Source organism: Lepidochelys kempii, chromosome 7 (assembly GCF_965140285.1).
Source record: "Lepidochelys kempii isolate rLepKem1 chromosome 7, rLepKem1.hap1, whole genome shotgun sequence".
In the NCBI taxonomy this organism is placed as follows: domain Eukaryota; kingdom Metazoa; phylum Chordata; order Testudines; family Cheloniidae; genus Lepidochelys; species Lepidochelys kempii.
The window spans coordinates 125,723,751-125,750,765 of NC_136386.1; the positions used below are offsets into that span (position 1 = coordinate 125,723,751).

Here is a 27,015-nt window from a genome sequence, read left to right on the forward strand (position 1 = left end):
GAGGAAAACATTCCCATGGTCATAGCAGCCTGCTGTGCACTCCATAACATTTGTGAGGCTAAGAATGAAAAGTTTCAGAGTAACAGCCGTGTTAGTCTGTATTCGCAAAAAGAAAAAGAGTACTTGTGGTTAGTCTCTAAGGTGCCCCAAGTACTCCTTTTCTTTTTAAGAGTGAAAAGTTTCCCCTAGGGTGGAGTGTGGAGATGGATCACCTGGCAGCTGATTTTGAGGGCTAGTAGAGGAGCACAGGGGGGTGGGAGGGGGCTATTCGAATCCAAGAGGCTTTGAGGCACCATTTTGATAGTGAGCCCTAGTAATGTGTCTTTCAATATAGCACAGTCATGCTTTATTTGCTGACTTGCTGAAAATTTTGGAGTCCTGACTGTGATTTGTGGTCAGCAAATGATCAAATTGCCATGGTGTATTTATTCCAGCAGCAACCACCACATGTAGGAGACAAAGATCAGCTATCTTTCAGGGAGTTTTTATTAAATATCAATTAACACCACAAACAAAAGGCTTGGTGGCAAGAGAGATAACAGTAAAGGACAGTATAGGCTCTTATAGCTGTCTGTAAGTCCAGCTATCATTGTGGAAGCTGTCTGAAGGGGTGGAGTGAACAGGGAACCAAGATGGGCCAGGAAGTTGCAAGGAATTTGTGGGAGACGTTTGAGGAGGGCATGGAAAGCAGTTCCGTATCAGCAAGGGTGGGGGATGGGGGTGTCTGAGCATGCATGTGTTCTGGCTGTAGTGTGATTAGGGACTTCAGCATCTCCTTTTGCTCCCTCCATCACTTTTATCATCCGCATCTAGCCTAGTAAAATTTGCTCCTGGCTCTTCTTTCTCTCCTGCCTATTTTAAAATTTTCCTTTAAAGTCTCTCTCCGTGCTCTGTGTTTTTTGGCATCTGAGGATGGGAACCTGGGAGGCAGTGACCATGAGATGGTCGAGTTCAGGATCCTGACATAGGGAAGAAAGGAAAGCAGCAGAATACAGACCCTGGACTTCAGAAAAGCAGACTTTGACTCCCTCAGGGAGCTGATGGGCAGGATCCCTTGGGAGAATAACATGAGGGGGAAAGGAATCCAGGAGAGCTGGCTGTAGTTTAAAGAATCCTTATTGAGGTTATAGTGACAAACCATCCTGATGTCTAGAAAGAATGGCAGGCAACCAGCTTGGCTTCACAGTGAAATCCTTGCTGATCTTAAACACAAAAAGGAAGCTTACAAGAAGTGGAAGATTGGACAAATGACCAGGGAAGAGTATAAAAATATTGCTCGGGCATGCAGGAGTGAAATCAGGAAGGCCAAATCACACCTGGAGTTGCAGCTAGCAAGAGATGTTAAGAGTAACAAGAAGGGTTTCTTCAGGTATCTTAGCAACAATAAGAAAGTCAAGGAAAGTGTGGGCCCCTTACTGAATGAGGGAGGCAACCTAGTGAGAGAGGATGTGGAAAAAGCTAATGTACTCAATGCTTTTTTTGTCTCTGTCTTCACGAACAAGGTCAGCTCTCAGACTACTGCACTGGGCAGCACAGCATGGGGAGGAGGTGACCAGCCCTTGGTGGAAAAAGAAGTGGTTCGGGACTATTTAGAAAAGCTAGAGGAGCACAAGTCCATGGGGCCGGATGCGCTGCATCCGAGAGTGCTAAAGGAGTTGGTGGATGTGATTGCAGAGCCATTGGCCATTATCTTTGAAAACTCATGGCGATCGGGGGAAGTCCCGGACAACTGAAAAAAGGCTCATGTAGTGCCCATCTTTAAAAAAGGGAAGGAGGATGATCCTGGGAACTACAGGCCAGTCAGCCTCACCTCAGTCCCTGGAAAAATCATAGAGCAGGTCATCAAGGAATCAATTCTGAAGCACTTAGAGGAGACGAAAGTGATCAGGAACAGTCAGCATGGATTCACCAAGGGCAAGTCATGCCTGACTAATCTGATTGCCTTCTATGACGAGATAACTGGCTCTGTGGATGAGGGAAAAGCAGTGGACATGTTGTTCCTTGACTTTAGCAAAGCTTTTGACAGTCTTCCACAGTATTCTTGCCAGCAAGTTAAAGAAGCATGGACTGGATGAATGGACTAGAAGGTGGATGGAAAGTTGGCTAGATTGTCGGGCTCAACAGGTAGTGATCAATGGCTCCATGTCTAGTTGGCAGCTGGTATCAAGTGGAGTGCCCCAAGGGTCGGTCTTCGGGCCGGTTTTGTTCAATATCTTCATAAATGATCTGGAGGATGGTGTGGATTGCACCCTCAGCAAGTTTGCAGATGACACTAAACTGGGAGGAGAGGTAGGGATAGGATACAGAGGGACCTAGACAAATTAGAGGATTGGGCCAAAAGAAATCTGATGAGGTTCAACAAGGACAAGTGCAGAGTCCTGCACTTAGGACTGAAGAATCCCATGCACCGCTACAAACTAGGGACTGAATGGCTCGGCAGCAGTTCCGCAGAAAAGGACCTAGGGGTTACAGTGGACGAGAAGCTGGATATGAGTCACCAGTGTGCCCTTGTTGCCAAGAAGGCCAGTGGCACTTTGGGATGTGTTACTAGGGACACTGCCAGCAGATGGAGGGACGTGATCATTCCCCTCTTTCCAACATTGGTGAGGCCTCATCTGGAGTACTGTGTCCAGTTTTGGGCCCCACACTACAAGAAGGATGTGGATAAATTGGAGAGAGTCCAGCGAAGGGCAACAAAAATGATTAGGGGTTTGGAACACATGACTTATGAGGAGAGGCTGAGGGAACTGGGATTGTTTAGTTTGCAGAAGAGAAGAATGAGGGGGGATTTGATAGCTGCTTTCAACTACCTGAAAGGGGGTTCCAAAGAGGATGGCTCTAGACTGTTTTCAGTGGTAGCAGATGACAGAACAAGGAGTAATGGTCTCAAGTTGCAGTGGGGGAGGTTTAGGTTGGATATTAGGAAAAACTTTTCCACTAGGAGGGTGGTGAAACACTGGAATGCGTTACCTAGGAAAGTGGTGGAATCTCCTTCCTTAGAAGTTTTTAAGGTCAGGCTTGACAAAGCCTTGGCTGGGATGATTTAGTTGGGGATTGGTCCTGCTTTGAGCAGGGGGTTGGTCTAGATGACCTCTTGAGGTCCCTTCCAACCCTGACATTCTACGATTCTATGATTGGAGCACCTCTCAAAACATGTCCTCTTTGCTCCTCAGGCGCTGCACTGGTGTATATGGGGTTCCCCTGAAGGCCACATCTGCTGAAGCACAACAAACAGAAGCATGATTATTAGTGCATGAACAGCATTAAATAATTACCTATAATACATCTCTTTTAAAATACAAATCTGTTTCTCATTGTCCCTTGGCAAGCACACAGCTTGGCAAATGCCCTAAACATGGTGAGTTTCGCCCGGGAGACGGGGTTCCAGGTGGGGGGAGAGGGTTTAGGTGGTTTTTTAAGGAGATCACTGCAGGCAACTGAGGACAATATTTTAAATTTTGCCATCATTTCCCACAGGTGGGGGTCTCTGAAGCCACTCTCTCTCTCCTGAGGGTATGCAAGGGTGCATCTCCTGCATGCCTGCATCTTCTGACTGGGTCCCTATGCTGCTCCCTGGGTGCCGCTTTGGTCCCTGGCACAAGTGATTGCCGATTGGCATGGGAAAGTTTCCTATGACGTGGGAAGGAACAAAGCAGCTCTGCCAAGGAAACTTCAGCAGAGGATTGGAGAGCACCTCCAGGAAAGTTTCCTAGAGAGCTGTCTGGAGGATTCACGTGAAATCTCAGTGTGAATTAAGACACAGTTTTGCCGCACTGCTTAGCTGCACAGGGGAATGAGAAGCACACGCAAACACAGCTAGTCTTGTACATTTCTATCCCTTCATGCACTTCTAGAATATACAGAGCAAAGGACTGCTCTACCTCTTATAACCGAGCATCATCAACTCAAAAAGATCACTTACCAGAGCTTTCCTCCTCTGCATCATGCGCGCCAGAGACTGAATGCTGGGACTGGCTAGACAGCTCCAGAGTGGACAAGAGATCCTGATTCACTGCGTCAACGGAAGACCCTGCTATGTGCTCCACATCGTCCTCCAACTTGACCTCGTCCATGACTTTGGGGGTGAAGTCTGCTGTGTCCAGCCCCACTGACGCATCCACGGGGCTCTTGGTAGAGGTGGTGAGGATGCTGCCGAGGATGGCGTCCAGCTCCTAATAGAAGCAGCAAGTTTTCGGCACAGCACCAGAGCAACAGTTTGACTCCCTTGCCTTCTGGTACACCTACCTCAACTCCTTTATCTTCCCACTGCACTGTTGTGCGTCCCCTTCATAGCCCTTCTTCAACACGCCATGAAAATTCTGACCGTAGGTATCGAAGTTCCCACAGCTGGAGTGGAGCTGGGACTGCACAGCCTCCTCTCCCCACAGTGCCAGCAGATCCAACAACTCAGCTGTGCTCCGAGCGAGAGAGCGTTTTCTGTGTGGAGTGGTCATGGTCAGCTGGGAAGATGCAATGTGAGCTCTCCACACCAAGCAAACAAGAAGTGAAATTTCAAACATTCCTGGGCCTTTAAAGAGAGAGGGGCAGATACCTGTGAACCTGGGTGCAGGGCAGCAGAGTTTGAACTGCTGATCAAAGCAGTCAGCATGGGCGTTGTGGGACACCTCCTGGAGGCTATTTACAAGCACAGTGTCTACATTGACACTGTCAATATAACTTTGCCACAAAAAGCTCTACACCTTTCATTGAGGTGGTTTTGTCAGCAAAAAAGGAGAATTTTGTCCGCAGAAGCAGCATTGTCGTGCATACACCTCCACTGCTTTGTTGACGAAAGCTGACTTCTGTCGACAAAACTGTAGGGTAGGCAAGACCTAAGATGCTACAGCATGGAACAGCTGCCACCACAGAGGTGTGCCATCCTAGTCCACCCCTCACTTCCCAGTCCCATGATCCAGGGATCCAGCCAAAGACAAACAGCTTAATAAACAAATAAATTTATGTTACAAAGTTTACAATCAAAAGTGAACATGATCTTACAGTCAAGAAGTTGTCCCAGTAAACAAACCAGCAAATACTGGTCAGTCTAAATTCAGGCTTGCAGAACTCCCCACTCAGAGACCCTTCAAACCCCAGCAAGTCACCACAAAAGAAAGCAATCAGACAGAGCATCTACATCAGTGCAATGGGGAAAAGAACTAGATATCCTTGGAGAGCACAGTTGAAGCCAGGCTATTTTGGGACCCGACGTAGTTCATTCATAAGCCACAGAGCCACAGTGAGCAGTGCCAGGGATCCCGACTGGTGAGTGGCAGCCAGAGGAGTTGGGACGTACAGTAGAAGGGTGCTGATGCCCAGGCCCACCTGTCAAGAAGCACCCAGGAGTGAGACGAGCAACAGCTGATTCAACACTGATGTTTTAAATCACTCCACAGGGTGTGCCTGTCAAAACATTTCCAGAAACCCTCACATTCCCAATCACAACCCTACCCACTGGGAGAGGGAGAGGCTCCAGAAATAAAAACGTCAAGACCCAGACGCCCCATCCTCATATATAGTACAGACTGCCACAGGCACCTTGACCTGTATACCTCCACCCCTCAGCTACGGCCATACTTCACTTTCCCACAGACTCTGCAGCTCCACATGCCAGCTCTGGGTAACTAAAGGTACTTCTGCTGAATGTGACACAGCAGCTTAGCACTAGGAGAGAAAAGGGGACAGTACCTGCATATATGCCACAGCCATTAAGGAAGCCATGGCAATCTTGGTCCTGCGTGGTAGGGGGATCTTCCGAGAAAGGAGATATAGTGCTGTGATGGCAGTGACTGAGGTGATCCCCTAGAGGTGGAAGAAGCTAGCAGTTACTTGAGGGAAGTGGGTGTGGGAAGGGCGGAGGTGAGGAATCCCACACACCAGCTAACCTGGGGGCTGGAAGGAGATTACCACACACTTGTTTGGCGGCATTTTCCACAGAGCAAAATGATGAAGTTTTATGGGGCACCATTGCATTTCACAAACACATGATTAGCTAGTGTCAGATGCCACCTAAAGCACATCAGTGAAGGTGTTCAGTAACACCAGACCGAACTCTGACCATTGTGTCACCCCACAACACCCATCCCAGCTCAAGGCACTCATTCGTATTCCCCTCTCAGTCTGTGGTCTCAATTGTGGTTCAGTCCATGACATCATGGGTACTAGAAACATTCATATGAGCTTGCCCAAGCAGCTCGCTGAGCTAGTATTCGCACAGAGCTTTGCAGTTGTACAGCATTCTAGTGGAGGGTCCCCGATGTACAGCATCCAATCCTTTCCTGGTATCCAAATGTTATTTCATCCAGGGTTCTCAGAACACTTTACAAAGGAGCCTGTTATCTTTATCCCCAATTTACAGATTGGGGAAACTGAGGCACACAGGGGGAAGGGCTCTTTTGTTCCCAACATGTCCCTTCTGGGGGGAAGCCAGGTGTGGAAGTAAGACCACAACTCCTCCAGCAAGTGAGAGTACTTCACAGATAAAGAGGAGACTCATGCCAGCTAAGAGACCATGCTTCCGCCTTTTGAAAGTAATGAGTGCCCAGGAGCAGGAACCTTGCATATGATGCCCTGAAGTTCACCCTCGCTCACTCTGGGAGGTAGCCTGAGAGTGAGCAGTCAATGACTTTAGGAGGCCAATGAAGGGAAAGCAATAACAGGATGGCATGGTCCCCAGAAGAGGCTGGATAGCACTTACCAATATCCTGTGATTAAACTGCACAGTAGTGGGATTCTCAAAGATATTCTTCAGCACTGGGGAGAAGGAGAGGAGATCATCTGGGATCCAGCGCTCCCCCATCTTGGGGAAGGAGTTGTACACAAGGCCTGCATCCAGTCCTGCCACAAAGGCACCTATAATTCCAGAGAAGAGAGTTAGGGACTAACATACCAGGGACAAGGCAGGTGACACACCAGACTAGCCTCTAGAGTTAGGCAAGCTTGGAATTGGGCTTGAGGGCAGGGCAACCTGATTTTGTATTCCTTCTCCCACGGCAACACACTGGTGATCAGACAGTGATGCTCTGTCACACCGTCCGCCCTGCAGAAGGAAATGTCCCAGCTGCTCTGTCTGGGACCATCAAAGGCAATTCTAAGGTGCCTATACATGTGAAAGGAGCTAAACCCCCATGGGACATGAAACTTCTTGGGTGGGAGGTAGGGTCTGCTATATTTCACCCCTCAGGAGAGCGATAGGGCAGGCAGGGTCACAAAGGAGGCAGCCCCACAAGGGGAGAGGCCCTTACCTGAGAGAGCAGTGAGGAAGATGAGACCTGCTGTCCCGTGAGCAAATCGTCTCAGACGGAGGAGCTGATAGGTTTCAGGTAACTGTAAAACACAAGCCACAAAAGGGGCTACAGAAACAAACTTCCCAGGGGCCTTGCAAGAGAATGGACACAGATGCTCCTGGTGGGGTGAGCTCGTTGCACCAGGTGAGGAACGTTCCCCCAGTGCAGAAACATACAAAGAGTGAGGCAGCTTGTGAATAAACTTGCAGCCAACTTGTAAAAGAGAAAATTTCTGTGATTAAAGAGATCACTAATTGCTCCCTTTTCATAGCAACAGGACACAATGATCAGTGGTGTGAAGCAGCCCACGTTTTGGACAGACACACCCCTTAAGGAGAAGATTTATTAAGGGGAATATGTATATCCTAGTAAAGAGGAGATGAAAGAAGTTGATAAAACACAGATAGGAACTGAAGAGAAACAGTCAAATGAAAAAGACCCATTCAATTGCATCATAGGAAGGCAGACAAATATTTACAAATTGTACGTGCTTGTATAAAAATGCTGGAAGTCTAAATATTAAGATAGGTGAACTTGAGTGCCTGATATTAAATGAGAATATTGATACAACAGACATCACAGAAATGTGGTGGAACAATGATAATTAAAGGGACACGGTAATACCAGCGTACAAATATACAGGAATGATAGAATAGGTAGTGCTGGTGGGGGAGGGGCACAATACTTGAAACAAAGCAGAGAGCCAAATATAGTAAAAATCTTAAACGAATCAAACTGTACTACAGAATGTCTATGGAAAGAAATTCCATGTTTAAATAATATGAGCATAGCAGTAGGAATATACTACTGACTACCTGACCAGGGTGGGATAGTAATTGTGAAATGCTCAGGGAGAATAGGGAGGCTACAAAAAAAGAGAAAGCCCAATAATGGGGGATTTCAGTTATCCCCATATTGGCGGAGTATGTATCACCTCAGAACGGGATGCATAAATAAAATTTCTAGATACTATTAATGACTGCTTTCTGGAGCAACGAGTCCTGGAATCCAAAAAAGGGAGAAGCAATTCTTCATTCAGTCTTAAGTGGAGCACAGAATCTGCTCCAAGAGGTGAATAAAGCTGAACCACTTGACCATAATGTAATTCAATTTAACATCCTTGTGGGAAGGGGGCCGGGGAGATACCAAAGAAATCCACCACAGCAGCATTTAACTTCAAACAGGGGAACTACACAAAAATGAGGAAGTTAGTTAAATGGAAATTAAAAGTAACAGTCACAAGGGTGAAATACCTGTAAGCTACATAAAAAGTACTTAAACAGCATAATAGAGGCTCAAACTAAATGCGTACCTCAAATAAAAATTAAAAATAAATAGTAAGATGACCCCAAAAAATGCCACCATGGCTAAACAGCAAGAAAAGATGTGGTTAGAGGCTAAAAGACATCCTTTAAAAACTGGAAGTCAAATCCTACTGAGGAAAATAGAAAGGAACAAACTCTGGTAAGTCAAGCATAAAAGAATAATTAGGCAGGCCAAAAAAAAAAAATTGAAAAGCAACCAGCAAAAGACAAAAACTAACAGCAAAAATGTTTTAAGTATATCAAAGGCAGGAAGCCTGCCAAACAATCAGTGGGGCCACTAGACATTCAAGGTGTTAAAGGAGCACTCAAGAAAGATAAAGGTGTTGCAGACAAACAAAATGGATTCTTTGCATTGGCCTTCACTGCAGAAGATGCGAGGGAGATTCCCACACCTGAGCCATTCTTTCTGGGTGACAAATCTGAGGAACTGTCCCAGATTGAGTTGTCAATAGAGGTGGTTTTAGAACAACAGAATCAGAGGACTGGAAAGATCCTTGTGAGGTCATCTAGTCCAGTCCCCTGCACTCATGGCAGGACTCAGTATTACCTAGGCCAGGGTGGCCAAACTGCAGCTTGTGAGCCATATGCAGCTTTTTTACCATTAAAGTGTGGCTCGTGGCGCTCCCCCGCCACCTTCCCCCATTCTCAGCCTACCAGACTGGGGTGGGGGGGATCTCAGGGCTTTTGCCCTGCAGTGGGGTGGGGGGGTTAAGGGCATCTGCCAGAGATGAGAGGAGGCAGCAGAATTTAAAGGCTCGGGTCCCCCCAACAGCTTGAGTCATGTCCCCCAGGCATGCCCCCCTCTTCCCCTCAGCAGTGCCTCCCTGCAGCTCCCAGGTGTTAGCTCCCCATGGAGATGAAGTGGCAAACAGTTGGGAGCTGCAGGGAGAGGCCACTGCTTTAGCTCTGTGGGGAGAGGCAGCAGCTCTCCTGCAGCTCTCAGATGTTTGCCGCTGCCTCTCCCAACAGCTGCAGCTCCCAGCTTCAGAACCTGCCACATGCAGGGAGGAAGCCCGGTGGCACTATGTGACTGAGTGGGGCCAGCAAACCCTGGCAAAAATCTGGAGGGGGTACATGATGTCCCCGCCACCTCTGGCTTCTGCCCACTAGGGAGGGGTGTCTGAAGGCTTCAGCCCTGTGGAGCATGCCTGTCGGGGCTCAGGGCTTCAGCCCCACGCCCCAGCAGGCACCTCCCATGAGGTTGAAGCCCCGAGATCCCCCTCCCTGCAAGGCTGAAGCCCTGAGCCCTGGCAGGTACACCCCAGCTCTCGAACTTCTGAAGATTGTCATATGCGGCTCGGAGGGTAGTAAGTTTGGCCACCCCAATCTAAACCATCCCTGATAGGTGTTTGAAGATTTTTTTAAGAGCAGGTTAGACAATGACGGAGATTCCACAACCTCCCTAGGCAATTTATTCCAGTGCTTAACTATACTGACAGAAGGTTTTTTTTCCCTAATATCCAATCTAAACCAGCTTTGCTGCAATTTAAGCCCATTGCTTCTTGTCCTAATCTCCGAGCTTAAAATTGTTCTCCTTTCTCCCTCCTCAGAGTAACAACTTTTTATGTACTTGAAAACTGTTATGTCCCTTCTCACTCTTCTCTCCTCCAGATTAAACAAACCCAATTTTTTCAGTCTTCCCTTACTAGTCATGTTTTCTAGACCTTTAATAATTTTTGTTGCTCTTCTTTGGACTTTCTCCAATTTGTCCACATCTTTCCTGAAATGTGGCGCCCAGAACTGGACACAATACCTCAGTTGAGGCCTAACCAGTGCAGAGTAGAGCGGAAGAATTACTTTTCGTGTCTTGCTTACAACACTTCTGCTAATACATCCCAGAATTATGTTTGCTTTTTTTTGCAATAGAGTTATACTGTTGACTCATATTTAATTTGTGATCCACTATGACCCCCAGATCCCTTTCTGCAGTACTCCTTCCTAGGCAGTCACTTCCCATTTTGTATGTGTGCAACTGATTGTTCCTTCTTAAGGGGAATACTTTGTATCTGTCCTTATTGAATTTTGTCCTGTTTACTTCAGTCCATTTCCCCAGTTTGTCCAGATCATTTTGAATTTTAACCTATCCTCCAAAGAACTTGCAACCCCTCCCAGCTTGGTATCGTCCACAGACTTTTTAAGTGTACTCTCTATGCCATTATCTAAATCACTGATGACGACATTGAACAGAACTGGACCCAGAACTGATCCCTGCAGGACCCCAATCAATATCCCCTTCTAGCTTGACTGTGAACCAATGATAACTACTCAGTGGTTTTTGAAGAAACTGATACATTAAACAGTAATAAATCACTAGAACCAAATGGCATTCACCCAAGAGTTCTGACAAAACTCCAGTATGAAATTGCAGAACTACTAACTGTAGTGTGTAACTATCACTTAAATCATCCACTGTATCAGATGACTGGAAGGTAGCTAAGGGAAGGCTGATTTTTAAAAAGGCCCCAGAGAGGCACTCCTGGTAATAACAGGCCAGGAAGCCTAACGTCAGTACCAGGCAAACTGGATGAAACTATAGTAAACAACAGAATTATCAGACACCATATGTTGGGGAAGAGTCAACATGGCTTTTGTAAAGGAAAATCATGCCTCATCAATTTGTTAGAATTCTTTGAGGGGCTCAACAAGCATGTGGACATGAGTGATCCAGTGGATAGAGTACTTGGACTTTCAGAAAACCTTTGAGAAGGTCCTACACCAAATCTCTTAAGCAAAGTAAGAAGTCCTAGGGTAAGAAGGAAGGTCGTATCATAGATCAGAAACTGGTTGAAAGATAGGAAACAAAGAGTAGGAATAAATGGTCCATTTTCACAATGGAAAGAGGTAAATAGCAGGGTCTCCCCAAAGATATCCAGTGCTGTTCAACATATTCATAGGTGATCTGGAAAAAGGGTAAATAGAGAGGTGGCCAAGTTTGCAGATGATACAAAATTACCAAGATAGTGAAGTCCAAAGCAGGCTGCAAAGAGTTACACAGGGATCTCACAAAGCTAGGTGACGGGGAAACAGAAATTCAGCATTGATAATGCAAACTAATGCACACTGGAAAAAATAATCCCAACTATATATACCTACCGATGGGGCCTAAATTAGCTGTTACCATTTAAGAAAGATCTTGCAGACATCATGGATAGTTCTCTGAAAGTAAGTATCTGTTCAGTGTGCAGTGGCAGTCAAAAAAGCTAACAGAATATTAGAAACCATTAAGAAAGAAATAGATAATAAGGCAGAAAAGATCATAATGCCAACATATAAATCTATGGTACGTCCATACCTTGAATACTGTGTGCCATTCTGGTTGCCCCATCTCAAAAATGATATATTAGAATTGGAAAAAGTACAGAGAAGGGCAACAAAAATAATTTGGGGTATGAAACAGCTTCCATATGAGGAGAGATTAAAAAGACTGGGACTGTTTATCTTACAAAAGAGATGAGTAAGGGCTCGGGGAATACAATAGAGGTCCATAAAACTATGGATAACATGGAGAAAGTGATAAGGAAGCGTTATTTACCTCTTCACAAACCGAGAACTGAAATGAAATCAATAGGCAGCATGAAGTACTGCTTCACACAATGCAAAGTCAACCTGTGGAACTTGTTGTTATGGAATATTGTGAAGGCCAAAAGTATAAGTGGGTTAAAAAAAGAATTAGATAAATTAATGGAGGATAGGTCCATCAGTGACTATTAGCCATCATGGTCAGGGATCCCTTCCCAGGCCTCTGGCTGTCCCTTAACCTCTGACTGCCTTCAGATTGTAAGTATTCACTGAAAAAAGAAAGTTTCTCTTTTTCCACTGTCAAATCGCCTAGCTCAGCAGGAAGCTGTCTCCAAACAAGCCACATCAGAAGTGACGGTAGGGACTTATCCCTTTCCCAACCAGAAGCGTGATTTCAAAGCTTAACAGTGACCATTTCAGGGCTCTCATTAAGCATAGGAATCTAAATGCAAAACACTTCACGCACCACTAAAGTCATGCAGTTCAAATACAAGTCAGGGAATGGTTCCAGTAGATGTGTTAGGGACTATGCTTGGTTGTATTTTTTTGTCCAGCTCGGGCTCAGTAACAGCAGCTTAGCAGAGTCACACTCAGGTGGTTCTTTGCAACCACAACAACTAGCCTTTCATTTACGTGAGAAATCTTTAATCCTACAGAAACCAATGGGGCCAGCAGAAAATTACTGGAACAGTGCCCCAGTACTGGATTCAATCCTGATGCAAGGCAATCCCCTGCTTCCCGGGTCAAATATTCTGACTCTGGGGATACCCCAATGCATTTTCCTGACTTCCTCCTTAATGGAACAAAGTGTCTAAGCCAAAGAACTCAGAACTATCTTCTGTTAGTCACATGTCCCAGTGAATTGGTGCTGGGAGCAAGAGAAGGGTGAGGCATCACTGTCAATCAGGATGGACTGGGATGCTGAAGGAAATGACCCCACAGTTAGTCATTCTATGCAGCAGAGTGTTTTGCAACGTACTTGGTCAGATCAAAGGTAAGCCAGAAGCAGAGATGTGAGGGCTGTGCTATTACCTTTCACCTTCCCTACTCCTTTAAGATCCTCCTTAAAACAAAGATATTCCAAGACATCCCTTGGAACCCCAACTACCCACCCATCCCCCAGATTCTTGCACCAACACTATTTTCCTGCACTCCCCATATACTGCACATGGACCCCACTTACTTTGTGTTGCGGGAGCAGCAGGGACAGTCCACTCCACAGGCTGGCACAGTACAGAACCAGTGCAGAGCCTAGATGTGCTGCTAGACGGTACTGACTGACTCGGGGGATGTCATGAGAATCTGGCTTCTCTTCCAATCCACTCTTCACCATGTACCAGCCTAGCAGTCCCTGCCAAAGGACCAAAGAGATAACATGAGAGCTACTGAGGGGCAAAACCCAGCCCCCTTCCATAGCCTCAGCTGGGAGAAACAAAGAACCCACCTTCATGTAAATTTCAACATGGTAAAGGGAAGGAGAGGGAACTATCTGTTCCATCACTGATCTTAAACATAATACAGGTGTTAGCTGTACAATAACCATACTTCCACCATCAGTACCACCATCCAAAGCCTTCACAGATGCCATAGTCTCAGCCCACCACTAAGAAATACTTACAGTTAGGCATCACCACTGCACATCTTCATCCCCCAGAAGCCTCTAGAGAGAATGCTACATATCCCAGCAGCTGCAGAGCTCCCATACCTGGAAGCAGACAAGCCCACAGAGGGCAAGGACACGTCCCTTCATGGGGTGGCTGAGCCAGCCTTTTCTCCAGAAGTAGACAGCAGGCAAAACGTAGGCCAAACCTACAACCCGACCCCACATACGGTGCGAATACTCCATGTACCAGATGAACTTGAACTCTCTCAATGTCATGTCATGATTCAGGCTGTTGGAAAAGACAGAGCAGAAGAATAAGCAAGAAACTCCCTGGTATGGAACAGTGGCCTCCTTCACACTCCCAATTTCACAGGGGTTTTCTTCACCTTGGATAGCCAGGGAAGATGAGCACCAAAGCCACCTTTGGATCCTGCTCAGTTATGTATTGAGTGCCCCTTGTTGGTGCTAGTCCATTCCCATAGAAAGAAAGAGGCTTGTGCTGCTGACTCACAGTCAGTCTGGGCTCGGTGAACACAAAGAGGAGGATTCCCTGTCCCATCCCAGTTCTTCTGCCTGGAACCGGCAGCACTTACATTTTAAATTCTGGAAACTGCTGGTACTTTTGGAACTCAGCCTCCCATTCCTGCTGTGTCCGTGGGGGCTTCATCTCCCTCACTAGGTGCCAATCAACCATGGAAAGCCCAGACTCTGTCAGCCTAGGAAGGACAGACACACACAGATGTGACTCACTCACTCCTTAACTAAAATAAGGAGAGCACTGGCACATTTCCACAGATGAACTACAGCCACTCCCCAGCAGCAAAGGTGATGGGGAGAAAGGACCCTATGAACTAGGCCAGAAAAGTTATCAGGCACATACTAGCCAGAGGTAGGTACAACAAACTGAAGTTGGAGGCAGTGTAATACAGAGAAGACCTGCCTTGCAGCCCCCCCACATATCTAGTGGGAAGGGTGTTGTCCTCATAACTGACACCATTTAGCCCTGCACAGGTGAAGAATGAGGCTGCAATAAAGATCAATTGCTTCTACAGAGATGATCACAGAAGGGTGGGGCGGAGAAAAAGGCAGGATCTGTGACAGAAGCCTCCTATCCCTACAGGAAGCCCACGGTTAAGGAGTGGATGAGCTTACTGATGGAGAAGGAAAGAGACCAGTATGACACTACTCATTTTGAGGAGAAGAAATAAGTGACTAGCCACATACAATAGAATGCTGTAGATTCAAAACAGTTCAGACAAGACGGGGGGTATTTATTGTTTGTACAGCACCAGCTGCATGGGGGTGGACAGACAGGTATGAAAACAAGGTTCTCCCCACAGATTGCTTACAATCTAAACAGACACCATACAAATAAAGGAGAGGAGAATGGGTGCCAAAGAAAAGGCAATGAGAGAATGGTGAATTTTAAGCATCTGACTTGTTAAAGTTCCTTCATCCATTTGTCTGCCTGGATGCAGTCAGTGTTCTATGATATTCTCTCATCGATTCCTTAACACTTCTGCAGGGAGGGAAAATGTCATAAAAGGTGCAGAAATTTAGAGGAGAGCATGGAGCTTTGGAGCAGCAGGTCAGTTAGCCAGGTACCCAGGGGAAAAAGACTTGGAGGTGGGATCAGGAGGAGGACATGAAGGTGTAATGGGAAGGCAGTCAACGAAAGGTATTGCTGTTCTATCTGGCTCAGTATGGTCTCAGTATCCCCAAAGCCATATGCTTCAGTGGAAGGCATGAGAAACCACGCAGGTCAGTTGGGATGGGATGGCGAGGGGCCTTTAAGAAAAGCAGGTTAACGTGGCACACAGGGAAGAAGAGATGGCAATGCAGGAGGCTGAAGGAGGGCTGGAAGTAGGTCGATAGTGTTTTCAGCAGCACTTCCTGTGGATGAGAAGTAGGAATATAAATAATGTGTAAAAACAATAACCAGGTAACCAATTACAATTCTATTAGTTACACGGTTAAACATTTAACCAGAGAGCTAGTGGGTCCGGTGGAGGGCGGGGGGAGCTGCAGCATCCCCACATTTTAGGCGGGGCTCCGCTGCCCGCCCCGGGGGTCCCCGGGACTCTGCGCGGGGCTGGCAGCTGGGACCCCGGGCGGAGTTTAACTGTGAACCGATTAAACTGCTGCATTGCCACCGAGCGGGGCGAGGGGCCTGGCCAGAGGGAGCTGCGGCTGCAGCGGGGACTGCGGTGCGCAGGGCCCGAAGCGGGGCCCGGGTACGGCCCGAGCAGGAGGCGGACGCCGCCGGCTGCTCTCACCTGGTCACGCCGCCCAGCACGACAGCTCCGGCCACCGCGCCGCTGCACCCCAGGAGCCAGCGCCCCACGAGCCGCTCCGCGCCGGAGACGGGCACAGGCGGGGCCGACGGCCCGGGACGGGCAGCGACTTCCGACACCGCGCGCCGCGGCGGCCGCCACCGGAGACATCGCTGCGGGAGAGGGGGGGGGTCAGTGCGGTTGGTTGGGGGGCGGGGCGGGGGACGAGCCGATGGAGACATCGCTGCGGGGCGGGGGAAGGGTCAGTGCGGGGCGGGGGACGAGCCGACGGAGACATCGCTGCGGGAGGGGGGTCGCTGCGGGGTGGGGGACGAGCCGACGGAGACATCGCTGCGGGGGGGGGTCGCTGCGGGGCGGGGGACGAGCCGACGGAGACATCGCTGCGGGAGGGGGGGGTCGGTGCGGGGCGGGGGACGAGCCGACGGAGACATCGCTGCGGGGGGGGGTCGCTGCGGGGCGGGGGACGAGCCGACGGAGACATCGCTGCGGGGGGGGGTCGCTGCGGGGCGGGGGACGAGCCGACGGAGACATCGCTGCGGGGGGGGGGGGGTCGGGGCGGGGGACGAGCCGACGGAGACATCGCTGCGGGGGGGGGGTCGGGGCGGGGGACGAGCCGACGGAGACATCGCTGCGGGGGGGGGGTCGGGGCGGGGGACGAGCCGACGGAGACATCGCTGCGGGGGGGGGGGTCGGGGCGGGGGACGAGCCGACGGAGACATCACTGCGGGGGGGGGGGGGTCAGTGCGGGGCGGGGGACGAGCCGACGGAGACATCGCTGCGGGGGGGGGTCAGTGCGGGGGACGAGCCGACGGAGACATCGCTGCGGGAGGGGGGGGGTCGGTGCGGGGCGGGGGACGAGCCGACGGAGACATCGCTGCGGGCGGGGGGTCGCTGCGGGGCGGGGGACGAGCCGACGGAGACATCGCTGCGGGGGGGGGTCGGTGCGGGGCGGGGGACGAGCCGACGGAGACATCGCTGTGGGGGGGGGCGGGGCGGGGGACGAGCCGACGGAGACATCGCTGCGGGAGGGGGGGTCGGTGCGGGGCGGGGGACGAGCCGACGGAGACATCGCTGCGGGGGGGGGTCGGTGCGGGGCGGGGGACGAGCCGACGGAGACATCGCTGCGGGGGGGGGGTCGGGGCGGGGCGGGGGACGAGCCGACGGAGACATCGCTGCGGGAGGGGGGGGTCGGGGCGGGGCGGGGGACGAGCCGACGGAGACATCGCTGCGGGAGGGGGGGGTCGGGGCGGGGGACGAGCCGACGGAGACATCGCTGTGGGGGGGGCGGGGCGGGGGACGAGCCGACGGAGACATCGCTGCGGGGGGGGGGGTCGGTGCGGGGCGGGGGACGAGCCGACGGAGACATCGCTGCGGGAGGGGGGGGGCGGGGCGGGGCGGGGGACGAGCCGACGGAGACATCGCTGCGGGAGGGGGGGGTCGGGGCGGGGCGGGGGACGAGCCGACGGAGACATCGCTGTGGGGGGGGGCGGGGCGGGGGACGAGCCGACGGAGACATCGCTGCGGGGGGGGGGGTCGGGGCGGGGCGGGGGACGAGCCGACGGAGACATCGCTGCGGGGGGGGGTCGGGGCGGGGCGGGGGACGAGCCGACGGAGACATCGCTGCGGGAGGGGGGGGTCAGTGCGGGGCGGGGGACGAGCCGACGGAGACATCACTGCGGGAGGGGGGGGTCGGTGCGGGGCGGGGGACGAGCCGACGGAGACATCGCTGCGGGGGGGGGGGTCGGGGCGGGGCGGGGGACGAGCCGACGGAGACATCGCTGCGGGAGGGGGGGGTCGGTGCGGGGCGGGGGACGAGCCGACGGAGACATCGCTGCGGGAGGGGGGGGGGGGTCGGTGCGGGGCGGGGGGTCGGTGCGGGGCGGAGCCGAGCGGGGCCCGAGTATCCCCGGGGCCCCGGCCCGGCGGGGGACGAGCGCAGCCGGGGGGGCAGCCGCGACGCCTCCCTTACCTGGGCCCCCGGGCCCCCGCACCGCGGGAGCAGGCGGACCCGCGCACTCCCCAGCGCCACCCGCAGCATCACGAGCACAACCGGAAACGGCCACCTGACCTGTGACCCGGAAACAAAGCCAGCATTTCCGGACCCACCTCGCCGTCGCCATGACAATCCAGCACGTGACAGGCAGGAGGGAGCGCTGTGCGCGCCCTGAGGACAGGTGAGCGCGAGTCCTGGGCGGGGCCCGATCCCCGGGGGCGGGGCCACATGATTCGGGGCGGGGCTTCCTTCCGGACACGTGACCAGGGCGTCTCAGCTCCGCCGCGGGCGGAGCCGGCAGAGCGGGGGGTGAATTGGCCATGGAGCGACGGGACCGGAAGCGGGGCTCGGGGGCCGGAAATGCCGGTGAGCGGGCCCGGAAACCCTGGCGGCGGTCGGCTGTGGCCGGGCCGGGCCGGGGCAGAGCTGAGCTGAGCTGAGGTGGCGGCGCGGGGACCGGGTCGGCCGCGGCCGCGTGTGGACGGGACTCGCAGCGCTGCGGAGTCGCTGCGGAGTCACTGCGGCTCCCCGCGGCCCGGGCGGCGGCGCGGCGCTCCGTGGCCGGGGTCCCGCGGGGCCGCCTTGTACCGCAGCGGGGCCCCCGGCTGAAGGGAAGCCGCCCCCCCCCCCCCGCCGCCGCCGCCCCCCCCGCCGGCGCCGCCGCCCCCCCCCCCGCCGCCCGCTACCTGAGCGGGCCTGGGGCGCGAGCTGGCGCCGTGAGCCCAGGCTGCCGAGCGCCCAGGGCGGCCCGGAGCGAGCGTGGGGGTAGCGGCCCCTAGGTCTGGACCCCTGGGCCGGTCCCTCTGCTCGCTGCCCGGGTCGCGGGCACGCCGGGCCTGCTGGCCTGCGCTCTCTTACAGCGGCTCAGTTGTCTCTCTCCTGCCCTTGCTCTCCTGTGCCCTAACCCAGAAATTTCCAAGCGACCCACAAAGTACCCATGACCAAACAAGAGCATCAGAACGGGCAGACTGGGTTAGACCAAGGGGCCATCTAGCCCAGTATCCTGCCCTCCGACAGGTTTCAGAGTAGCAGCCGGTGTTAGTCAGTATCCACAAAAAGAACAGGAGGACTGACAGTGGCCAGGGCCAGGTGCCCCAGAGGGAATGGACAGAACAGGGACTCATCCAGTGATCCATCCCCTGTCGCCCATTCCCAGCTTCTGGCAAACAGGCTAGAGACACCCCTGACCCTCCTGACTAATAGCTGTTCATGGACCTATCCTCCATGAATTTAAAAACATTTCTACAGTAACTTACAGGGGAACTGCTGGTAGTCTGTGGGAAGTTGACAGGTCACATGATACTGCGGTAATGGCACTGGCTGAGGAGGTGGTGGGACCATCCCCAAGATTTTTGCACTTACTTAAAGTTCCATAGGTCACAGAGCCAGGGGGGCCTTGGCCTGATCATTTTTAAGCAGTGGTCCCATACTTAATCAGCACAACTGCTATCAGAATGGTCCAGAGCAGTTGTGTGGTCACCACATCACTGATGTTTGACAAAGAGGCAGCTAGGTCACATGATGCTCCAGCCTGGCACACACACAGTTTGTTTCTGTACAGTAGAGCACACGAGTGTTCTCTTGAGAACTTGACTCCTGGTGACACCAGCTCAGGTGCGGTTTGGGTAAGAGAGAGAGGAGGCCGGGGGAGGACAAGCAGGGACCAGAACAGGGTCCCTGCTGGGGAGCAATGGTGACCAAAATTTGTCCCACAAGAAATATCTGCATTGACACTATTGCGGCCACCTTTCTGCCAGTGATATATCCAGACATCCCCAGCTCCATCATTGCTTGTAAAAATTATAGGAAATGAGGTGGAGGAACCAGCCCAGCAGCCTCCACTGGGGGCCACTGCTATATAAGAGGCAAAAGGAAAGTGGATTGGCAGAGCCCCCTCCAACCAAGACATCACCACCTTCCTGAGTGGATCCCTGGATGGCAAATTCGGACGGGACGGGCATGACATCGCTTCACTGTGGTCCCGCGCTCGCAACGCCATGCGTCGCCTGGGGAAGCGCATCGGCTGCCGCTGGGAATGGTGCGAGGAGTGCCAGGATCTGGGAGTCCTGGTGCCGCAGATCAGGTCCGACAACACCACCATTGTCACCCCAAGCGCCAGGGGCATGCTGGAGAGGACCCTGAAGGCAGCCATCCACTCACTGTACATGGAAACCCTGAAGCATAAACTGGACCAGGGTAAAGCCTTCGAACTGACCAGCAAGTGTGATGCCAGCAACCACTTCCTCGCCTGGGGCGGCTTCACTCGTTTCGCCAACTGGCGGTTCATCCACCGTGCCCGAATCAACTGCGTCTCGGTCAACGGAGCCGTCTGCCATGGGAACCGAGAGAAGCGTTGCAGGAAGTACGGCTACTCCAACGAGACTCTGCCCCACGTCCTGTGCAGCTGCAAGCTCCACTCCAGAGCCTGGCAGCTGCGCCACAACACCATCCAGAACCGCCTGGTGAAAGCCATTGCACCGCGTCTGGGGGAGGTCACTGTGAACTGCGCCATCCCCGGGACTGACAACCAGCTGCGACCTGACATGGTCGTCACCGACAAGGCCCAGAAAAAGCTCATTCTTGTCGATGTCATGGTCTTCTTTGAGAACAGGACCCTGGCCTTCTGCGAAGCCTGAGCTCGTAAGCTGGAAAAATACACCCCCCTGGCCGACACCCTGAGAGCAAAGGGCTATGACATGCAGATGGACTCCCTGATTGTTGGAGCCCTGGGCACTTGGGACCCCTGCAACGAGCGTGTGCTGCGGACCTGTGGGATCGGTCGACGCTACGCACTGCTCATGCGGCGCCTCATGGTCTCGGACACCATTCGATGGTCCAGGGACATCTACATCGAACACATCACCGGCCACCGACAGCACCAGGAGGTGCGAGCCGGAACAACATCGTGCATCAACTACGAGAAGGGGACCAAGAGACTTTTCCATTGGACCATATGAACTGGAACCATAAACTCACTGGACATTAAATCTCACCAAATGAGGGTCAATCCATCCTCATCATCATATCGAGTCATTATACTCCACACCTGAACATAGCCATTATATGAACAACATACCCTCATATCTCAATGTCTGTACTTTGACCCATTAACCTTTTACCCCCCAATCGGGGATATTGCAGATTATGTATTCCTTACGCCATTCGATCCTAAACCAAATTTTGCAACCCTTGATAATCTGTACGTTATTGCCTGATAAGCAGAAACTTCTATCCTTAAACTCTATACCGTTTTCTTTTTATTTTAACATCCTCTTAATAAAATTTTTAAATCTAGAGCTGCTAACCACTGTCATGACTCACCAATGGGAGTGGTTTGAGGAATATTCATGGGAGAAAGGAACCTGACAGCTGGGCAACATGTGCATGGAACAAAGTGAACCAGAGGCATTGTGTAGAGGAGCCTGAAGGAGGTGCAGGGAAAGAAGAGACTTGTTCACAGGGGAGCAAGGGAATAGGCAGGGTATGCAGCACAGGGGCCAGGGGCCAGACTCACGCTTTTGTAGCTTTCGTGCCAGAACAAATTGGGGGATGGGGTTTTCAAAGGGATTAGGTGGGGCTGCACTTACTCTTTAGGTGACACAGAGGCCTGGTGCACACCTATGTAGGGGGTGTCAGGCTACAGCCCCTCTTGCAGCTCCTCCAGAACCGTTAACTGAGGTTCTGGCTACACTTTTCCCCTCACTTGTTTGTTCTCACACTCCCCATCCGTGACCCCACAAAGTTGCAAGACTCCCTCGTCAGCCTCCTCGTGGTACTGGCCAAGGTGGCCAGCCACCAGACCAGGAGAAAGCTCGATGGCAGGTGCTCTGTGACTGTGGGACCTGTTTCCGTTCCCTTGTCATATCACGTCTCCGAGCAGAGTTCCTCAGGGTAATGTCTGCTGATTCCTGGGGCTTGTCTGCACTTGAAATGCTACAGCAGCGCAGCTGCAGTGCTTCAATGTGGACATTACCTATCCCGACAGGAGGGGTTCTCCCATCGACATAGGTAATCTACCTCCCCAAGAGGCAGCAGCTAGGTCAACAGAAGAATTCTTCCATTGACCTAGTGCTGTCTACATGGGGATTTAGGTCAGTTTAACAAAGTCACTCTGGAGTGTGGCTTTTTCACACCCCTGAGTGACATAGCTGGGTTGATTTAATTTTCTAGTATAGGCGAGCTATTAAACTCCTTTCAAGAAGAGTGGGCACTGTCTGGGGTTCTTTGCTTGGTGCCCCTATCTGGAGTCCTGATGTCCAAACTGTCATCCACACTCCCATTCCCATTTTTGCATTTGTTGTTCTCAAATTCAATTGTGGCCTGTGCTTTGTGGTTCCACCCCCTCGGTAAAGGGAGCTCGCTTATCCCAGGACTCACAAGGATATCATGTCTCACCAATTTATTAGAATTCTTTTGAGGGGGTCAACAAGCATGTGGACCAAGGGGATCCAGTGAATATAGTGTACTTAGATTTTCAGAAAGCCTTTGACAAGGTCCCTCACCAAAGGCTCTTAAGCAAAGTAAGCAGGGAAGGTCCTCTCATGGATCAGTAACTGGTTAAAAGATAGGAAACAAAAGGATAGGTTAGGTCAGTTGTCAAAATGGAGACAGCTAAATAGCATACTCCCCCAAGGATGTGTACTGGGACCAGTGCTGTTCAACGTGTTCATAAATGATCTGGAAAAGGGAGTAAACAGTGAGGTGGCAAAATTGGCAGATGATACAAAACTACTCAATATAGTTAAGTCGAAAGCAGACTGGGAAGAATTACGAACGGTTCTCACAAAAACGGGTGACTGGGCAAAAAATGGCAGATGAAATTCAGTGTTGATAAGTGCAAAGTAATGCACATTAGAAAACATAATCCCAACTATACATATAAAATTATGGGGTCTAAACTAGCTGTTACCTCTCAAGAAAGAGATCTTGGAGTCATAGTGGATAGTTCTCTGAAAACATCCACGCAGTGTGCAGCGGCAGTCAAAAAAGCGAACAATGTTAGGAACCATTAGGAAAGGGACAGATAATACAGAAAATATCATCATGTCCCTATATAAATCCATGGTATGCCCACAGCTTGAATACTGCATGCAGTTCTAGTCGCCTCATCTCAAAAAGGATATATTAGAATTGGAGAGGGTACAGAGAAAGGCAACAAAAAATGATTAAAGGTATGGAACAGCTTCTGTATGAGGAGAGATTAAAAAGACTGATACTGTTCATCTGAAAAAAGAGACGACTAAGGGGGAATAGGAGAGAGGTCTATAAAATCATGACTGGTGTGGAGAAAGTGAATAGGGAATGTTATTTACCCCTTCACCTAACACAAGAACTAGATGTCACCTGATGAAATTAATAGGCAGCAAATTTAAACAAAAGGAAGTATTTCTTCACACAACGCACAGTCAACGTTTGGAATTCATTGCTATGGGATATTGTGAAGGCCACAACTGTAAGTGGGTTCAAAAAAGAATGATGTAAATTCATGGAGGCTAAGTCCATCACTGGCTATTAGCCAAGATGGTCAAGGATACAACCCCATGCTCTGGGTGTCCTTAAACGTCCAACTGGCAGAAGCTGGGACTAGACGAGAGGGGATAGACCACTTGATAATTGCCCTGTTCTGTTCATTCCCTCTGAAGCACCTGGTCAGAAGACAGGATACTGGGCTAGATGGACCATTGGTCTAAGCCAGTATGGCCATTCTTATGTTCTTATGGTGGGGAGCAGGGCTTGGAAGCCCTGGGGGTCCCTTTCAGTTTATGTTCTTTGATATTACAAAGTAGGGATTCGGGACCAAAAATAGCTGCAGGCATGTTTGGTCAAAGCCCAACCAGAGTGTTAAGAGATGGGAAATGTGGATGTGAGAAGGGTCTGGAGACAGGACGCAGTAGGAGATCAGGAGAGGGATCGAGTTGGGCCAACTGGAAACCCCACGTGGGGCAGGATACTGAAGAGGGGAGGACCAGTTTCCAGGGCTGGAGCTGAGAGGATCCCTGAGGCAAACCCTGCCCGTAAGCTGTGACTGGACTTAGCTGCCTCCTTGATTGCTGCTGTGTTTCCTTCCTAGGAATGGCTGATGGCTTTCTCATGGAAGTGTGTGTTGACTCAGTGGAGTCTGCTGTGAATGCAGAGAGAGGAGGTAAGGAAGAGGGGAACAGCTGGGACTTGACCTGTCCTCAGTGTAATAAAACCTGGTGGGGTAGAATGCAACAGCCTCTATGGTGCCAAGGCTTCTCCTGAAAGAGGGATTCTCAGTGCTATCAGCTGAGCACTCAGGGGTCTCAGCTTTATTATACAGACCATCGAGAAAGACACGGTTTCTGCCCCAAGGAGCTCACAGTCTAATATAGCTGTATGGAGCAGACATAGAGCATGACCACAGTAGGGATAGTGTGTCCAGTTCTGGTGCTCACAATGCAAGAAGGATGTTGATAAATTGGAGATGGTTCAGAGAATAGACACAAGAATGATTAAAGGATTGGAAAACCTGCCTGATAGTGACAGACACAAGGAGCTGAATCTGTTTAGCTTAACAAAGAGAAGGTGAAGGGGTGACTTGATCACAGTCTAGAGGTATCTACTTGGGAAACAAATATTTAATAATGTGCCCTTCAAGCTAGCAGACAAAGGTATGTCACAGTCCAATGGCTGGAAGGCGAAGCTAGACAAATCCAGACTGCATTCTCTATCGCTGGCCATTTTAAAATCAAGATTTTTTAAAGCTCTGCTCTAGTTCAAACAGAAATTATTTCCGGGAACTTCTGTGTGATACAGAAGGTCAGAGTGGCCTTAGAATTTATGAATGTTTAGTACTAGAAATCTGCCGCTAAGGTATGTCAGTGAATGTGTGCATCAGCCCTCACAAGCTAACCGGGGCTGGCCCAACACTTAGATACAAGATCTCCAAGAGACAATGACCCCAGGTCCAAGCACAGTGGTAGGTGGTGGTGTGACATTCTGTACCTTGGGGAAGCGCCTTGTAACCCCCATATTCCTCATGTATATATAATTGTGATCTTGCATATAAAGCAGGCTGTGTGAGGTATCAGGAAAGGTTATGATCTGCTGAAAGTCATGTTTTATCCAGAGATGTGTATCATTAATGTGTATGAAGTTATGAGAATTGTGTTGTACAGTTGTCACTAAAACATGCTGTAAGTTGAGGAATCAGCCAGATCTTAACTCAACAGCAAGGAAAGTAACTAATGCCCGGGCAGGGTGTCAACCCACCAACAGTCATTGTCCAGCAAGGGAGCTACAATACAATGACTCACCTGCGTGAGGCCACACCAGGGGAATTGCTCAACCTTGCCTGGAGAGACTCAGCAATGCCCCCTAGACATGCCTGGACTTGTGTGCACATGGGACTGGGGTATAGAACAGAACAGAGCAGGCCCATATTTCGTCTCTTCTCCTGGCCCCACCTATACTGCAAGCAACAAAGACACTGAGGCCTTGTCTACACTGGCAAGTTTCTGCACAGTAAAGCAGCTTTCTGCGGTGTAACTCCCAAGGTGTACACATTGCCAAGCCACTTAGTGTGCAGATACTGCATAGAATCAGTGCTGTAAAAAAACCACCCCGATGAGAAGCGTACAGCTTTCTGTGCCACAGGTACAGCGCCGTGGTGCCAGTGTAAGACACCCTAATCGATCACAGCGCTGCGATTGGCCTCCGGGAGGTGTCCCACAATGCCTGTTCTCGCCTCTCTAGTCATCAGTTTGAACTCTACTGCCCTGTCCTCAGGTGACCAACCGTCAGCCCCTCCCCTTAAATTCCTTGGGAATTTTGAAAGTCCCCTCCCTGTTTGCTTGGTGGCGCATTGGTCTCAGCGCATCTTTCCAGATGACCACACCTGCTCCATGCACCAGGTGATTCCCCGCTTGGAGCAATGCAGAGCTGCTGGACCTTACTAGCATTTGGGGAGAGGAGGCTGTCCAGCCCCAGCTGCGCTCCAGCCGTAGGAATTGTGATACCTATGAACAGATTTCACGATGCATGAGATAAAGAGGCCATGACCAGGACACGCTGCAGGGTCAAAGTGAAGGAGCTGTGGAACACCTACCACAAGGTGCAGAAGGGAAACCGCCGCTCCGGTGCTGTGCCCATGAGCTGCTGGTTCTACAAAGAGCTGGACGCAATACTTGGTGATGACCCCACCTCCACTGCAAAGGCCACTGTGGATACTTCGGTGGCTCATGTGCCAGTTGAGAGTGCACCGAGCCAGGAGGAGGAAATCTTGGACGAGGATGTGCAGGGGGACCCAGAGGCAGAGGACGACTTGGAGGTCAGTGATGCATGCAGCCCAGAGCTCTTCTCTACCCTGGAGGAGGCTAGCCAGTCACAGCTGTCAGAGCTTGGCGAAGTGCAAACAGGAGAGGAGGCCCCTGGTAAGTGGCTTTGATTTTGGGAATTGCTGAAGCGAGTTGTTGGGGGCAGGAGGGCTGCAGAACGCAGGCTTGTGTCTGTATGATGCATATACCACTGCATGCCTAGTCTGAGCGACGGAACAGGGTGTTGATTGACTCCCTCACTTCACGGGAATTTGCCTCAGAGATCTCCAGGAAACTCTCATGGAGATACTGGGCAATCCGCTGCTGCAGGTTCTTTGGCAGAGCTGCTTTGGTTTTTGCCCCATTAAGGGTAAATTTCCCACGCCACTCTGCCGTCATTGGAATGGGGAGAACCGTTGTTGCACCCAGGCAAGCCACATAAGGGCCAGGATGGAAGCCGCAGTCTTGGAGAAGACCCTCCCTTGATTCCCTGCTCACCCTCAGCAGCGAGATCTTCCATAATGAACACAGCCTGTGGAAAATGTTGGGACAGGAATGATTATGATGTTCTCCCTACAGTGCCCAAGAGCCACATGCCCAGTGTATAGTACGGTCCTGGAACACTGATTTCCTCTGCCCCTGTGGTTACTCACCATTTTGGGGGTCTTGTGGCTCATGTGTGCTTGCCTGGGGTCAGCCAGTTCGTGACAGGTATGTGAAGA

The 27,015-nt window shown here is 51.2% G+C and overlaps 3 protein-coding genes and 1 long non-coding RNA gene across 8 annotated transcripts in view; 3 read left to right on the forward strand and 1 right to left on the reverse strand.

Annotated features, from left to right (window-relative positions):
* On the forward strand, window positions 1-5,581 carry LOC140915138 (uncharacterized). The gene is made up of 3 exons (XR_012160102.2): window positions 1-2,603; window positions 3,174-3,358; window positions 3,478-5,581. It is a non-coding gene; the product is annotated as an uncharacterized LOC140915138 (long non-coding RNA).
* COX15 (cytochrome c oxidase assembly factor COX15) lies at window positions 4,275-18,100 on the reverse strand. Of its 4 annotated transcripts, none has more exons than XM_073354686.1 (9): window positions 17,994-18,100; window positions 16,007-16,176; window positions 14,324-14,446; window positions 13,833-14,019; window positions 13,311-13,478; window positions 7,242-7,323; window positions 6,695-6,849; window positions 5,686-5,799; window positions 4,275-4,437 (listed from the first exon to the last, which is right to left on the reverse strand). In XM_073354686.1, exons 1-9 carry the CDS (start codon window positions 18,060-18,062, stop codon window positions 4,408-4,410), a joined length of 1,098 nt encoding a protein of 365 aa, XP_073210787.1. In that variant the 5' UTR covers window positions 18,063-18,100; the 3' UTR covers window positions 4,275-4,407. The 4 variants fall into 4 exon arrangements, with proteins under 4 accessions (XP_073210787.1, XP_073210786.1, XP_073210789.1 ...); XM_073354685.1 differs by lacking the exon at window positions 4,275-4,437 and adding an exon at window positions 4,940-5,322; XM_073354688.1 differs by lacking the exons at window positions 4,275-4,437; window positions 17,994-18,100 and adding exons at window positions 4,940-5,322; window positions 15,169-15,623 and having other exon boundaries at window positions 16,007-16,091.
* On the forward strand, window positions 17,929-21,256 carry LOC140915137 (uncharacterized). The gene is made up of 2 exons (XM_073354692.2): window positions 17,929-18,198; window positions 19,824-21,256. Exon 2 carries the CDS (start codon window positions 20,015-20,017, stop codon window positions 20,651-20,653), a length of 639 nt encoding a protein of 212 aa, XP_073210793.1. The 5' UTR covers window positions 17,929-18,198; window positions 19,824-20,014; the 3' UTR covers window positions 20,654-21,256.
* Window positions 18,245-27,015, forward strand: part of CUTC (cutC copper transporter) — a 23,083-nt gene continuing 14,312 nt past the window's right edge. Inside the window, exons 1-2 of one of the 2 annotated variants that reach the window (XM_073354690.2) lie at window positions 18,245-18,383; window positions 24,088-24,159. In XM_073354690.2, the coding sequence (XP_073210791.1) occupies window positions 18,338-18,383; window positions 24,088-24,159 (118 nt within the window). In that variant the 5' untranslated portion in view covers window positions 18,245-18,337. The remainder of the gene's footprint in view (window positions 18,384-24,087; window positions 24,160-27,015) is intronic. The other variant, XM_073354689.2, reaches the window with a different exon arrangement.